Genomic DNA, 16,605 nt, shown 5'->3' with positions numbered 1-16,605 from the left:
ATATGATTAAGAAAGTTAGTTTTTAAATTTACACGTGGGATGATGTATTGTATGATGCAACTTTATGAATTGGATTAAATAATACCAAAAAACATAAAAAATCCAGTCAAGGTTGCGTAAACAAATCGCAATCTTTGAGCATGTAAGTTAGTGAAATTTATAATATTTGATCAATGTGGTACAAATGGATGAATAAAAATAGTATTTTGAAAGCGAAAAAAATGTTTAAAAAAATGGTAACATATGAGCATTCTACTTGCAGAATGCAAATAAATAATAATATGCCAGGCGAGAACAAGATTTAGTATGTTACCGCATATTGAGAGACTAAATTGCTTTAAGTCCAGCGAGTTCACGCAGTTTCTCGCATAGTACGAATGTGATTGTAGTTTGGGGACCTAATCGTGCAAAGATAGCGAACCCGCTGCAATGTTTTTAGTGTAGACAAACGTTAGACATAAACAAGATTGAAACGTTGTAAAAATTCTAGAGGTGTCAAAATGGGTCGCAAGCCAGGTTAGGAAACGGGTCAAAATGGATAAATTTTTTGTGGGTTGGTTGGTTGGCCCAAGGTACTTTTTGGTCCAATTTGGTGTGTTAAATAAAAACTAAAAAGAATTATATAGTTTTAACGACAATATAATATTTTAATGATTTATGACGTTTTTTTGCAATAAAAGTACACCTTTGACGACTTACAACCAATTCACGACCCTTTTGACATGTTTCTGGTTAGTGATAAAACATAGACCAAATTAGGGTAGCAAACGCTTGGAGCTGAGCCGAGCAAGGTTGGGCTCGGCTAGTTTACAAACTGGGCTGAGCCGAGCATGCCTGACGTTAACGAGCTGAAATGTTGAGCTCGACCCTACTCGTCAATCTGGCATACCTTGGCTCGGGCTCGGCTCAACTCATTTCGAGCAAGCCACGAGCTTTTTACCCTAGACCAAATCTACCCATTTATATCTAATCTCTAAAAGGAATAATAAAAAAGTAGACGGGCATTGTTGGTTCTCACCCTTTGTAGAGTCCTCGAGGTCCCTCTGTGATCAAAACCTAGAATTTTAACACATTAAAATATTAGGCAATTCAATCCAATATAATCGAAAGTTCACTTTAAGAACAAAGATGATGTCTGAAATATATAGTAAACTTGAAATCACCAAAAGACGATCTAATGATGCTGAAATCTATAATTAGGGGTGTGCAGAAACCGAAAAAACTGATCCGAAACCAAAAAAATCCAAACCGAAAAAACCGAACCGAAACAAAAACCGACGGTTTGGTTTTATGTTTTGTAAAAACCGCACTAACGGTTCGGTTTTGGTTTTGCATGTAAAAAAACCAAAAAAAAAACAAACCGAATTCCTAAATTTTTGTTTTTTTATATTTTATATTAAGTAATTTATAAGAATTTAATAAATATGTAACTCCAATATTTTTGATCAAATGTATAATAGCCTATTATTTTACAATTAACAAAATTATTTATAGCTAAATTCATAATTTTTTGCGGCCTAAAATTTTCAAGCTCAAATGACAAACCGAAAAAACCGAAACCGAACTGAAACCAAAATGGAAACCAAAACTGAAAAAACCGAAGCCGAACGGTTTCAAAAACACCAAAAACCGAAGTTTTAGTTTTCGGTTTGGTTTTAGCCAAAAATCGCACCGAACCGCACCACACACACCCCTATCTATAATTAATCCAACAAGTCAACAACAATTGTAATTATGGAATCATAAAGAACATAAATCAGAAATTAGTGCATTACCTATATGCACAATGGGACCCATTTTTATAAGCTCCGTCTCTCATAGATTCTCTTTGTAACATGAGACGGGTTTTAACCATGTCCATAGGTGCAGTTATGATCGTGCTCATTGCACCCGCTATTGTACTCGACCTTCATAAGGTACAGATAAAAGAACAGTTAGAAATAATTAGCATCTAATATTTAATGATTATATTTGCTTGAACGATTTTAGGTAGAGAACTAGAGATGCATACACAAGATGAAGATAGAATCCTTCTTCAAGAGGGGTCCATTTTAACAACACCTACATTATAGTCACATAAACAAAACTTAATAAAATAATTATAAACTTTGTAAATACTGAAACTGAGGACATAAGTTTTTAAAACTTAACCCGCTTAAACTCATCATACGTAGCCATCTGTGATGCAGTTAAAGCCCCTGCGCGGACCATGGCAGGCCCCACCCCCTTCCATAGAGCCGGTACTCCCTCTTTTGCAGCAATTCTTTGCAGCTCACCAATTGCTCCTATAGGCACATTAGGGTTCATTTGAAGACGTACCTAAATAGTAACCACCTTTTCATTTTTAAGTAGAAAAAAGGTTCTAATGGTAACAAATTATTGGAGAACATGTATGTAAAACGGGTTACTATGGGTTATATCTTATTGGTATTAAGCCAGAAGGGTAAAACTAAAAAAGTTAAGCTAAAAAGAAACAGAGCAAATGGCTTGAACTGTGTAATCCTGGTCCTTAAGCTCAAAAGGCTGCTTTGCAAGTATAATTTTGTATAATTTTTTTGGTTATTATACGTAGAAAATATTTGAGCTACTGCTTTAAAGGTGTCCAAATTTAATTGTTTATATCTCTTACCTTGATAAAGCCAAATTAATATCACATTATTTTTTTCAAAAATCAGATAGGTAATACAATCTTATTGGTTAATTGAACACATCTGAATTATCTTTACAGATTATTCTAATGTATATCTCTCCTATAGTTATATTATGAAGTATTTAACAGCAACATAATTACTTACTCCAAATCTATTTTCAGTTAACATTAAACAGTATAATAATATAAAATACACACACACACACACACATATAAAGATAATGCTTTTTTTTCTTTAACAAGCCGCATCGTTTAAGAGATCTTAATACCTTCAGAATGAATCCAATATCGTCATACCATTAACAGTTACATTTTTTTGTAATCTTATTTAACAATATAATAAACAATTGCTAAAATAATTATAATACTCTTTTATATTTCAATTCTCAAAAAACTTTTACTCAAATATGCATATACATATACATCACTTATATAATCAGATAACTACATCCATTCAAAGTTGAATTAATATACCGGTAACCAATATATTATAGATAGGTTTTACTGAAATAGACCCATGAATACACAGGAACTAAACCAGCTATTAATTGAAACATGCAATGATATAATCTAAAAGAGATTACCAAACTATGTTATAACATTTTTTATAACAGGACTGGGTTCTTTGAGACCAGGCTCAAGCCCGGTTAGACCCAGGCTTTGTGCACCTCTATGCTATCCAACCCACCCATTTTTCCACTTTAAATGTATAAAAATGCCTAAAAGTTACCTTAACAACTTCCATAGGGTTGGTGAGCAAAGTGGCAAAAGCACCGGAAACAACTCCAGATGCAATCTTCATGAAGATGTTAGTGGATTCAAATGCCAGTTCACATAAATTTTTAGAAGGTTCATACAAACCTAAACGTAGACCTCCATAAACAACTGACCTAGTCAACGCTGGGGTCAAACCAAGATACAAGGCCTGGGGTCCTTCTTTTTTAACAACTTGAACAAAAGTCTGTCCCTGTATATACAAAACACAAGAACCTTCAGTCAATCATTCTTGTTCTAAATTAACAACTATAATAAACAAGAAAATAACATAGTTATACCATTCCAGTTAATGGGCCTCTTTGTCCAACAAGTTGCATTTGTAGTCTAACTTTAAGTACATCTGCATACCATAACAAACTTTCTTGCCTTATAATATACAAGTAGAGCTAACAATTTTAACCGTTTAAACAATGAGTATATTCTGCCTCTATTTTTTTTGTTATGCATTAAATTAATATATCTAGCTAAAACAACAGGAATCGATTGAAACTACAAATGCAAAATGGAATTATTAATAATTGAAAGAGGGAACCTAGTGGATGTGTTAGGGCCGTGGCTGTAGCAACACCACTTGTTCCAAAGTGAGATGCAACATTGGACGGTGAAGCTGACCAACTCTGACTATTCTTCATTCCCTTCTCGCCTGAAATTGTCAAATTTACCAATCACATCCTCAACTTCTTCATCCAAACCAAATTAAAACCCTAACGCCGTTATCTAACAACAAAACACCTGGAATCTACTCGAATTGCATCAAACGTATGCGAAAACTCCTCAAAACGCATGAATTTAGCAAAATATGAGCATAACATAAATCCTAGGTTTCCAAAGGCACAAAACAACAAATAATCACAAATTTGAGAAAAATTTCTACATCGTACAACACCTTACCAGTATGACGCCGTACCACACCATACGGAACCATACTACATCGCATGCCACCTTATCACATCGACACCTTACCACACCGTACGGCCCCTTACCACCATGCCATACGACACCTTATGAAACTGTACGATACCGTCGAACACCTTACCACACCATACGACAGCATATGACACCTCATCACACCGTACGACGCCGTACCACACTATATGAAAGCTTACCAAACCGTACGACACCTTAACATGCCATACAACATCGTATGAAACCAAACCACACCGATCAAATCCCCCATTTATTCACTCAAACACCAATTTCAAACCCTAACACCATTCTATAATAACAAAAACACCTAAACTCTACTCTAATTGCATTAAACACACGCGCAAACTCGTCAAACCGCGTTAATTTCACAAACTACGAACATAACATACACCCTAGGCTTCCAAAGACGTAAAACAACCAAATAATCACAAATTCAAGCAAACGTAACAATGTTAAACACAATTTTTAGCTGAATTAAAGTATACAACACAATGAAATCCTCAATTTCTTCATTCAAACACCAATTTCAATCCGTAACGCCATTATCTAACAACAAAACACCTAAATTCTACTCTAATTACATTAAACATATACAAAAACTCATCAAAACGCAACAATTCAGATTTCAGCCTAATACAAGCATAACATAAACCCTAGGTTTCCGAAAAGCATAAAATAACCAAATGATCACAAATTTGAGCAAAATTGACAATGTTAAACACGAATTGTAGCTGAATTGCATCAAACATAGGCAAAAACATACGCGCAAACTCGTCAAACCGTGTCAATTTAGCATAATACAAGCATAACATAACCCCAGGCTTCCGAACGCGTAAAACAACCAAATACTCTCAAATTTTAGCGATATTGACGATGCTAAACACGAATTGTAGCTGAATTGCATCAAACATACGAAAAAACATACGGAAAACTCGTCAAACCATGTCAATTCAGCCTAATACAAGCATAACATAAACCCTAGGCTTCCGAACGTAAAACAACCAAATAACCGCAGATTTTAGCGAAATTGACAATGTTAAACACGAATTGTAGCTGAATTGCATCAAACATACGCAAAACCCCGTCAAACTGTGTCAATTCAGCCTAATACAAGCATAACATAAACCCTAGGTTTCCGAAAAGCATAAAACAACCAAATACTCTCAAATTTGAGCTAATTTGACAATGTTAAACACGAATTGTAGCTGAATTGAATCAAACATACGCGAAAACTCGTAAAACCGCATCAATTCAGCATAATACAAGCATAACATAAACCCTAGGCTTCCGAAAAGCATAAAACAACCAAATACTCTCAAATTTTAGCCAAATTATAAACGCGAATTGTAGCAGAAATAGGTGAATTAAAACATGTAATACGATTAATCGATGAATTTAGAGGATTACGAGAGCAGACCTGAAGCATTTTTGATTATTCGTTCGTGCATCTGTTGGATTTGTGTTTGTTAGACTGTTACGATCATTACAATTATACCCCTTTAAAATAATATTAGTCTACACTTTACACCCTCACAACTCAGAAGTAGAGGTGCACAAACCACTCTAAAACTCAAAATCGGTTCGGTTTGGTCAGTAAAAGTCAAAACCGGTTTATGATCGGAAACGGTTCGGGTTGAAACTGGTTATCAGCTATTTTCAAACTCGAGCTCGACTCGGATTTGACTCGTTTACTATTTATCAGCTATTTTTTATATAGTTATAATTATTTTTATATATTTTTTCTATTATAATTTTGTGTATAAAATAATATATATTATTAAATTAGTTTTAATATTTTTCCATAACATTATATATATATATATATGTAATGTATATATATATATAGGGGAAGATTATACTAAAAAGAAGTAGCTTCCTAGGAAGATTATGAATAAATCATAGCAATTTGATCATGTTAATCAATGGTTGAGATTTAAAATTACCAAAAACCGACATAGTTTTCCATAATTACTCTTTCACCACTATAACCGACATAGTTTCTTAGAATTGTTCTTTCACCATATGTTGTAATGCCAATTGTCAAAAATCTATTGGTTCTTACCATTCTTAGGAAACTCTTTCTTTTTATTTGAACTCTTTTCTATATTTATATATATTAAAAAATTATATATACGGCAGGCTTGTTATGGGCGACTCGAGCTCAATAAGTGAAGCTCGGGCTCGAGCTCGTTTATGAAACGAGCTTTCTTTAGGCTCGGCCTCGATTAAACTCGGCTATTTCAAGCTTTTTAATGAGCTGATCTAGAGTAGCTCACGAACAACTCGGCTCATTTGCACCCTTAAAGAGAACAACTCGACTCATTTGCACCCATAAAGAGTATTGTGTCATAAAAGTAGTAGTGGCATTTAGCAGGAGAAACATTTAAATTTCTTATGGTGCGTTATTGGCAATTCATATTTCATTTAGTTACTATAAATTTTTTTTTGAAGAAGTAACCAACCTCTCTTAATTTATATCGGATTAAAATCATTTTTTTTTTCAATGAAAGTTATTATTTATAAATATATTTTCATGATTATACTAACCTCACAATGTTTGCCCATTTTTAACCAAAGTGTCTTATAATATAAATCATGAACAGTTAACATGTATTCTATTTATAAAATCAAAATCATATTTTCAACAGACGCTATCTGAAAACATAAAACACTTTCGGTCATGGCCTTTCATCTATATTTCATACTTAAAGTGTACAAACCGATCGTTCTTAAGTAATCCCGGACCAACTGTTTGATAAGAATCAAAATGGCATCAAGGATTTGTAGCCAAAAAATAATAATGACAACCCATGTTTCAAAATTGGCCATTTTGACAGCTAACATATATATACAAGCACAGATATACAAAAAGATTTGTAACTTCATATTCCTAATCAGTAATCACCATTAATATGGATACCAATTCTCATTGTTTTTCTAGCATACCGTTTCATCTTGACATGCGCATTGAAGATTTCGTGCCTGTAATTTCGAAAACAAAAGTAGTCGATCATTGATGCGTAATAAATTATATTATTGTTTCATATATGACTTCAAAACTATATTCATTTGATGTTGATAATTGCCTTGCATAGTCTAGTTTCTGATTAATGATCCCGTTTAGTAAGAGTTCTGAACTGTAAACTTTTGCACCTGAAAGTACACAGACCGTATGTTTTACATGTGAAAATTTAATGGTAATAAGGCCTGCAGACGAACCGAATGAACACGAACAAGGGCATGTTCGTGTACGTTCAATTAACTTTTAATGAAGGAACACTTAATCGAACAAGTATTTAGTGTCCGTGTTCGTTTATTTAAAAAATGATCATGTTCGTGTTCGTTTATGTTCGTTTTTTTTAATTCTAAACGAACAGTTCACAAACATAAATGAACAAATATAAAACCATTAAGTAGATGACTCTGCAAAATAATATTTAATTATTTTCTATGAACATAAACGAACATAAATAAACAGATATAAATGAACATACATAAACGAACGTTCACGAACATAAATGAACGAACAAAACATGTGTTCATGTTCGTTTGTTTATTAAATAAACGAACTTCCCACCGAACGGTTCACGAACAATTCACCGGACAATCGGTTCGTTTACAGGCCTAGTAATAACTTGGGTATGCATAATGAAATAAGTATGCATCTATCTATACCTTTGTCTAAAAATGGAACACATACTTCATAATCTTTTTCACAAGATAATATTAAAAGATTATCTGATATCTTGTAATCCATCCTAGCTTGCTGAACACCTTCCATAACCTGTAAAGCACCTCATTAAAACAACCTTTCCATAGCATATTTTTAACGCGTACAATTTCTTACCTTGCCTTGACTTGCTTTGACCAAATTTTTAATCATTTCTCGGTCAGGTCCCACACTTGAGGTAATTAACACTCTCTGATCCTGCATTTTAAAAATGAGTTCAACAATTATTGTTTCTTAAACGCGTATGCAAATGAACCAAATTTTTACCTTGAGAAGTGGATGTGACCTTGCACGAGACAATGAAACGGGCATATTAAAGCCGATTTCTTTTTCCTTTTTAGCATCTCTAAGTATGTAATTATTTTCATCAATAATACATGTTGCTTGTTCACAGCTTTCAAGCCATAACGGTGTCACAACTGGTTTACCATACGCCATTGCTTCCAACACATTCTTTGTTCTTGCAAATCTATCAGAAACAAAATGTGTAGCATCTGAGCAATCTTTTGCGATTAAAACTCCCAATTTTTTCATTATCTGCATAGAAAAGATAGAAAATTTATGACTTGTGATCGATTATAAAGACTAAAGAGTTCATACAAAAAGAGTATGATTAGAGGTGGCAAAATAGACAGACATTTTAATTCAAAAAGTGTAATATTCCTATAACAATTAGCATGTCAAAAAGATTAAATAAATTATATTATTTTGTAATACTCAATTATTTAAACAAAGATATAGGAGTTTGTATGCATTAAAAATACAACTTTGACCTATATAAACTCTTGGATCCATTAGACCCTTTTTGACCCGTTTGACGCGCTTCCTTTCTAGCTATCTTTTTAAATTTTATTTACTGTTTGACACATAGAAAAGGTCAAACATAACCCAAATCGACCCATTTATCAGCAAAAATCAAAATTTCCACATTTAATTATGATAATAAATGAAAAAACTTTTTAAAAAAATGAACCTTTTTCTGCTGCTTAACGACATCATCTTCAAGATTTTGGCAGAACAATACACGAACTTCCACCATTCTTCTACGTTTTCTCAAATCCTTGGTTATAGAATCCGGGGAAGATTCTGTAACATGTTTAGTGTTAGTAACCTCTGCTAAATTCAGCTGACCAATGTCCTGCATCAAAGAGCCTTTCCAGAACTTATTTCTGACCGTTGATCTGAATTTGGAAGCGGATCGTGCTTTCCTCTTTACGCTCGACATCAAAAAAGCTTCCTTGAAGTTCCCTTCTGTCTCAGTGGGACCCACAACTGAAACTCTATTACCACTTAATGTTGGATTTTGTCTCATATTTCTACATGTTCTTTTCTTTTTGGGCCAATTCCATGCTTCAAACTTTATGTTACCATGGGTAATATTTTCAAGATTACATAACGTTCAGTCCTCTTTGACGTTTTTATCGATGACCCGCGTCTAGTTCTAGTAGCCACAGGTGAAAAGGTTTTATCTTCATGTGTTTTGCGGTGGGATCCACGCCTTCTATAAACCAATTGAATGTTTTCCTTTTTTGAATCTTGATTTTTCTTCCTTTTGGTAAAAACTTTCAAGGGTTTATCATGTGACTTCTTGACATTTTCAGTTAAAGATTCTACATTCGGCTCGTTTCGGTTAAAATTTGTGGCATCCGTTAAAGGAAAAGAAGTCCGTTTCAATGTTTCATCAACATCAAAAGTGGGAGGTGGGACATACAGCAAGGATTCAATAACTTCAGCTGCCATTTGAGTGTTGAAACTAGCATCAAACATATCATTTCCCGAGGGGCATTTTGGTAATTCTTCCTCAAAGTGTTGATCAACTGATCTTCTATCCAAATGTATCTCTTTTAGGATGTTGGGCTCTTTTTCCTTTTCCAAAATGAGTTTAGCGTTCCAATCGAAGGTTGAAATATCAATTTGGTTCATACGATTGGCTTTTTTTACCAATTCGTGAGACCCTTTTGAATACAAAATAAAAGGCGATCTTGGTCCATTAGTTTTTGGAATCTTGACTTCTGGGGACAAATTTTCAACACTAATTGAAAGATAATGATCCACAAATCTCAATGCATTAGCTTGTGTTGACTCCCCGGGTTCTTGAGAATCGTCAACTATTTCATTTGCATTCTCAAAATTATCATAACAGGCATTCTCGTCATTATCAACTTTTGCTGCATTTTCATTATTTGAAATCCCTGTTAGTACTTCATGAAAACGTGTGTCGGCTTGTAGTGATTTGGGCCCATTATCAGTTACTTTATCTGTCATATTGCTTCCTGCAGAAGACTTGACTTCAAGTGACGGTGTACTAACTGCACTAACACGTCGCCACAAAAGTCCTGATACAAAATGCAGTTACAAAAGTGTTACTAAAACCATCCAGCTTCATCATTTTACTGGTTTTTCAGTTAATAGCTGTTTTTACTCATAGCATTCAAAAAATGGTATGCTAAAAGGTTATAAAAACTATATTAAATTGTAATAGACCTAAAGGATTTAAATGAATATCTTAATGAACTTATACAAACGTAAACTAACGAACATAAATAAATGTAAACTAACAAAAATAAATAAACGAAAACAAACGAACATAAACAAATTTATAAGCACGAAAGTTCACGAACATAAATAACCGAACAAGACATGTGCTCATGTTTGTTCATTTAACTAAATGATCACTAAGTTTTGTTCATGTTTGTTAGTTTATAAAATAAATGAACATAAACAAACTTCTTGCCAAAGAGTTCATGAATGGTTCGTTAAACTTTCGGTTCATCTACAAACCTACTTAGATATGTATTAGATTATTAGTATCAGGGTTTAACTGTGTTTATTCCTCACGTCCGAGTCAGTTTTCTCATGTGTTTGTTTCCTAAAACTTTGCACAAAATTCTGTTAACTTGTATTCCATTACTTTAACAGTATGCAGCCAAATGAGAATACATCTTCAAAGGTAAACAGTTGATCATAATATATGCACAAGTCACAATCTTCAAATGAAACTGTTAAATTTTCGCTTTAAATAACTATTTATCATACCTCCTTTTCGGTCTCGTTTCTCAGACATCACTACATCATCATCACTATCTAACACAACTACATCTTCACTATCTTCCACCATTAGTGCTCTGAGGTCACCGACAAAATTGTTAATATCTAATTCCTCGGTTTCTTCATCCAAATTCACAAACTGAGGTTCTTCTTCCTCTTCTTCTTCAGTGTAACTGTAATCAAAAGCCCTAGCAATCTTATAACCATCCTCAACACTTACATCAACCATATTCCCTGTCGAATCAATAAAAGATGCACATAAGAGTTAAGACCTTAGAAATATTAAAAGAGTCCATGAACTAAACAAGTATGCATATCATCTCTATTTCATTATTATGAAACCAAACAGTTTACATTGTTCTAATTAGGGCTGTCCAAAGTCCAAACTGCTCGACACTCGTTCGATTTCGGCTTGGTTTGTAAACAAGACGATCAGCTCGAATTATATTCTAACTTATTTTTTTATATATAATAATAGGGATGGGATCCGGTACAAATAAAATTAACCTATTAAACATATAAATAACTAGAGTAATTACAGTTTTGAATTAGAGTAATTATGTTCTAAAATATAAGACACTAGTGTTAACATAATTAGTCTGGTTATTTGTACACTTCTCACGATAAAAGTCATTTGTATCTGATCCATACACTATAATAATATATATATACAAATACACAAGTTTTTAAATACTTCTAAAATTTCTCTCTCTCCGCCACTTTCATAGTTTCATTTCCTCACTTCAAGTTACATTACATCCAACATGAAATGAAACTTATTTCATATTAAAATCAGAAAACTACTAGAAGTCTGTCTAAAGCTTCTAATTTGTTTTCAAGTACATCTAATCCAACATCAAACTTATTTCTTATATAAACTTGCAAACTACCAAAAGTATGTCTAGAAACTACTAATTTACCTGTTTACCTGCCACTCTATTCTAATAGTTTGAATGGTTATTTTACATAACATAAAAAAAAAAGAAATATTTTACAATAAAAAAAAATCCAGCATCAAATTTATTTCTTATAGAAACTTGCAAACCACTAGAAGTTTGTCTAAAGGCTGCTAATTTACCCATTCGCCTGTCACTTTATTGTAAACGTTTGAATGGTTTTTTATATGCTACAAAAAAAAGTTACAATAATAAAAATATCCAACATCAAACTTATTTCTTATAAAAACTTGTAAACTAGTAGAAGTTTGTCTAAGGCTATGTGTAGTGGAGGGGCTAAAAATTGGGCGAATTGCGACACGAGGCGTCCAGCCAGCAAAGGGTAGGAATTTTTTTTTGGGCGTAATGGTGTTGAGGCTAATATATATATATATATACACCACACACAAACATATATAATAATAACATTTAATTATTATTTTCACCACATTTCGCCTGATAAATAGTTGCCCCCCCCTATCGCCCCACATTTCGCCCCGGGGGTGGGGGGGGGGGGGGGTGTTGTAGCCCCTATTGCCCAAAAATCGCCCCAACAATTAGCCCACTACAGGTGGCCTAAAAGCTACTAATTTGCCTACCACTTTATTGTAATCATTTTAATGGTTATTTATATAACATAAAAAAAATTACCAAAAATAAAAATATCCAATTTAAAACTTATTTCTTATAGAAACTTGCAAACCACTAGAAGTTTGTCTAAAAGCTACTAATTTACCCGTTTACCTGGCACTTTAATATAATCGTTTGAATAACTTTTTTATAAAATACATATAAAACATTTTACCATAAATAAAATATACCCAACTTCAAACTTGTGTATGCAAAAAGAGACAAGCAATGCTCGGAAACTCGCTCTATAAAAAAAATGCTCATTCAATTTTAGCTCGGTTTAGCAAATGAGCCGATCAATGCTCATTCGATTTGTAAACAGCCCTAAACGAGCCGATCGAGTCGGTTCGGTTTGTGAACAGCCCTAATTATCAAAATTGACGACAAGTAAAAGAGGAAAAGAGGTACCAGCAGTTTCGTGATGGCCAAATCGAGGCGTAATATAAAGTTATAAACCCTAATTAGTTGTTTAAACTCACATCATAAGAATGAAATTGGAAGCGTATTTGAGAAGATAGATGATGAATTTGAGTGTCAAATTTTGGGGGAAATGAAATGAATATAAAAATGGTGGGTTTTGGAGGGAAAATTGGGATAAAATGTTTGATATTATTATTATTATTATTATTATTATTATAAAAAATAAAATAACCAAGGGGGAATTCCAAGAAATGAACTCGGGACCTCTCGCACCCAGAGCGAGAATCATACCACTAGACCAAATGCCCTATTTTAAATTATGAAACATTTAGCTTTCATTTTAGGTAACCCAATAAATTTTATTACATAAACCGTAGCCAGTGAGCCTAGGGATGAGCACGGTTCGGTACCGGTATTAAAGATTAAATTTCGAGAAATACCGGTACTGTACCGTACCAATTTTGAAACTCAAAACTTTGGTACCGCTTGGTACCGGTACCGAATTTGTTCATCCTTAGGTGAGCCTACCTCGAAACATTACTTCATGGCTACATGAAGCCAGGTGTGAGTGAAACCACAAAAACCGATCTGAAAAAAAAACACAGGTCGAAACAAAAACCAATAGTTTGGTTTTAAGTTTTTGTGAAAACTGAAATCGAATCGTACTTTTGAATATTTAATTTTCATTTTAAAGTTTTAAGTAGTTTAATATAGTTTAATATATAGGTTAACATAAATATTTTAACTCAAATAGTTAAATGTTTAATAATTAATTGACAAAATTTTGGTCCAAGTTAATTGTTTTGCCTTTTTGGCCAATTTTTATTTTCCAACTCAAAATTTTCAAGATTCAATGGCAAAACTAAAAAACCAAAACCGAATGCTCAAATATCGACATTTTGGGTTCGGCCAAAAACCAAACCTACCCAAACAAACCCATAGTTACTACAAAGTGGCTTGATGTAAAGTTGCCAACTTTGTGTTTCCGAACTGATTCATGGAGTGGATCAAGAACTCGTCTTTAAGTGTGCCTAAGAAAGAAATTATGGGTGCAATTATATATGTCATTTGGTGGGTAATTTGGAAGCTTCAAAATAATGCAGTTTTCTTAAAGAATTATCTTTTATTCATGTAATTTCTTTTTTTGTTTTTGCATGACTAGTTTCTTGCTAGTCGGTATAATATCGGCCGTTTAAAAAAAACCTCAAGCATAGATTAATTCGATAGAGGAATCTAACAAGTGGATATTAAAATCCAAATAAACCAAACTTTAGTCCTTTACAGTTTACAAAAAAGGAGTAAGCTACCAAGTTGCATGAAATTATAAATAAAGTTTTGTTTATTTATTTGATTGACCCACACAAGCACTATTGTGTAGCCAATGAGAATGCTTTAAAGTTTAGATGCTTCATTCTATTGTACAAAATGCTTGCAAATCCATGCAAATTATTAATTACATTTCAGGAAAGTCATTTACCTTTTTGCAATTGCTAATTTCCATTTTTGAAAGGAAAATGATTTATAGCATTAAGTTATGACTAGTATATCTTGGTTGTTAAGTTTCTAGCGTCTCTTGATCAGTTATTTTCAATAAATTTCGCTGTCTAAATTTAAAAAGAAGCAGGGGAGGCTCGGAGGGTGTGCGAGACGCACCATCGGCCATGGCACATAAGTTTCAGGGGCACAAACTTTTTTACATATTACATATATATGTTTTTTGATGTTAAAAATAAGGTTATTTGCAATGATTTATGAGATAATTACATGCTCAGAATAGTTTATGTTTATAATAAATCGGTCAATAAAAGTTTAATCCATGTACATTAGCGAAAAAAAAATTTTTGTTAAGGCCTACGAGCCTTTTTATTTTGGCTCAGCCAAGGTATGTAAATTCTCGGTGACGACCCTAAAAAAGGTACATATATGAGAAAGTGATTGAGACAAGATGACACATGAGTTTAAGCTGTCATTTTATTCTCAAAACTATATTATTTCAGATGAATCAAGATGTAACATGTAACATTGTGATTTTAAATTGAATAATTTAATGAATGAAATGAAGAAATTACCAACTCCATTAATGTGTAAATCCAAGGCACATGATGTCATCCTATGTGTGGATCATCCATACATGCATGGTTACATACATCACATATATAAACATTACTTGTTTTTGGTTGAAACAACTCCATTTCAAGAGGTGTGGTAACTTCAACCTTCCACCTTAGCAGGTTTTCTTCCAAGTCTCCAAGGATTGTTTCTCATAATTATTGGATGATCATAATATGCTATTTTAATTGTAATTATTGCATGTGATTTTATATCTTATAATATATATGACCACACTCATAGTAAATAGTTTTAATCATTCAATATAAATTTAGTTCTAAAACTTATTTGTTAATACAAATTAACTTAGAAATAGGATGAGGCATGTGGATCAGAAACAACTTCATGAGCCGAGCCGAGCCGAGCCCGAGCCAAGGCAAGCTCAAGCTCGGCTCGATATTCAATCGAGCTGGCTCGGCTTGAGCTCGAGCTCTTAATCGAGCTAAAAATTTGAGCTCAAGCTCGGCTCGGTTTTAAATCGAGCCGGCTCGGCTCGGCTCGATTTGGCTCGAGTTTACCTGTAATAATAAAAATTATATGTAACCATCAAGTTAAACTAAGTAAATATGACGCTGAGATCAACACCAACCAAATTCAAACTAAATAAATACGTCTAATAACACTATCGAAAACAAAATATGTTAAACAAGTCTGAACCAAACCAAATACAAAATTAAGCAGAGAAATTTTATCCAAGAGCGGAGGTGAACATGAGCGGCGACCGGCGGCGGAGGTGAATATGAGCGGTTAGGGTTAGGGTGGAAAATGGAACGTATACTGATTATTGAGTGTGTGAACTATGAAGTCCCATCTCTCAGTTACTCAGTATATGAAATTATGAATATGGACTATGGAGTGAGAAAGGAAATTGGATTGGATTAAAGGAAAGCCCATGTGTTAAAATTATTGGGCTCGATAATTATATGCATGTATATATATATAATAATAAATTAAAATAAAATAGTTTGAGCCTATCGAGCGAGCTCGAGTCGAGCCGGGGCTAGCTCAGGCTCGGCTCGTTTAGAAATCGAGTCGAGCTAGGCTCGGCTCGTTTACAATCGAGCCGATTTCGAGCGAGCTTTCTCCAAGATTTTTTCGAGCGAGTTTCGAACGAGCTTCAAGCCGTGAGCTTTTTGAACAGCCTAAAAACAAGCATGTGTGAATGGCAAGATGTAAACATTTAACACTCTGATTTTAAACTTAGTAATTTAATTAATGAATTAAATGAAGAATTTAACTCCATTAATGTGTAACTACAAGACACATGATGTCATCCCATGTGTGGATCATCCATATATACATACATAACATAGATCAACATTACACTTCTAGGACAACTAACTCTCTCTCTCTCTCTCTCTCTCTCTGCACACACACAC

The 16,605-nt window shown here is 33.5% G+C and overlaps 2 protein-coding genes across 2 annotated transcripts; both read right to left on the bottom strand.

Moving 5' to 3' along the window:
- Positions 1–5,874, bottom strand: LOC143555493 (uncharacterized). Its single transcript, XM_077045027.1, has 9 exons — positions 5,772–5,874; positions 3,960–4,070; positions 3,706–3,767; positions 3,381–3,617; positions 2,152–2,319; positions 2,012–2,061; positions 1,777–1,907; positions 1,019–1,058; positions 1–424 (listed from the first exon to the last, which is right to left on the bottom strand). Exons 1-9 carry the CDS (start codon positions 5,800–5,802, stop codon positions 328–330), a joined length of 927 nt encoding a protein of 308 aa, XP_076901142.1. The 5' UTR covers positions 5,803–5,874; the 3' UTR covers positions 1–327.
- Positions 5,875–7,009: 1,135 nt separating this feature from the next.
- LOC143555475 (uncharacterized) lies at positions 7,010–8,610 on the bottom strand. Its single transcript, XM_077045013.1, has 4 exons — positions 8,352–8,610; positions 8,202–8,282; positions 8,030–8,138; positions 7,010–7,507 (listed from the first exon to the last, which is right to left on the bottom strand). The coding sequence occupies exons 1-4, from the start codon at positions 8,520–8,522 to the stop codon at positions 7,383–7,385; spliced, it is 486 nt and encodes a 161-aa protein (XP_076901128.1). The 5' UTR covers positions 8,523–8,610; the 3' UTR covers positions 7,010–7,382.
- Between the last annotated feature and the right edge of the window lie 7,995 nt (positions 8,611–16,605).

This window comes from Bidens hawaiensis, unplaced genomic scaffold (assembly GCF_021521415.1).
Source record: "Bidens hawaiensis isolate Kalapana, Puna unplaced genomic scaffold, B.hawaiensis_p1.1 tig00018136_1, whole genome shotgun sequence".
Taxonomy (NCBI): Eukaryota; Viridiplantae; Streptophyta; class Magnoliopsida; order Asterales; family Asteraceae; genus Bidens; species Bidens hawaiensis.
This window is presented reverse-complemented; position numbering and strand designations above follow the sequence as displayed.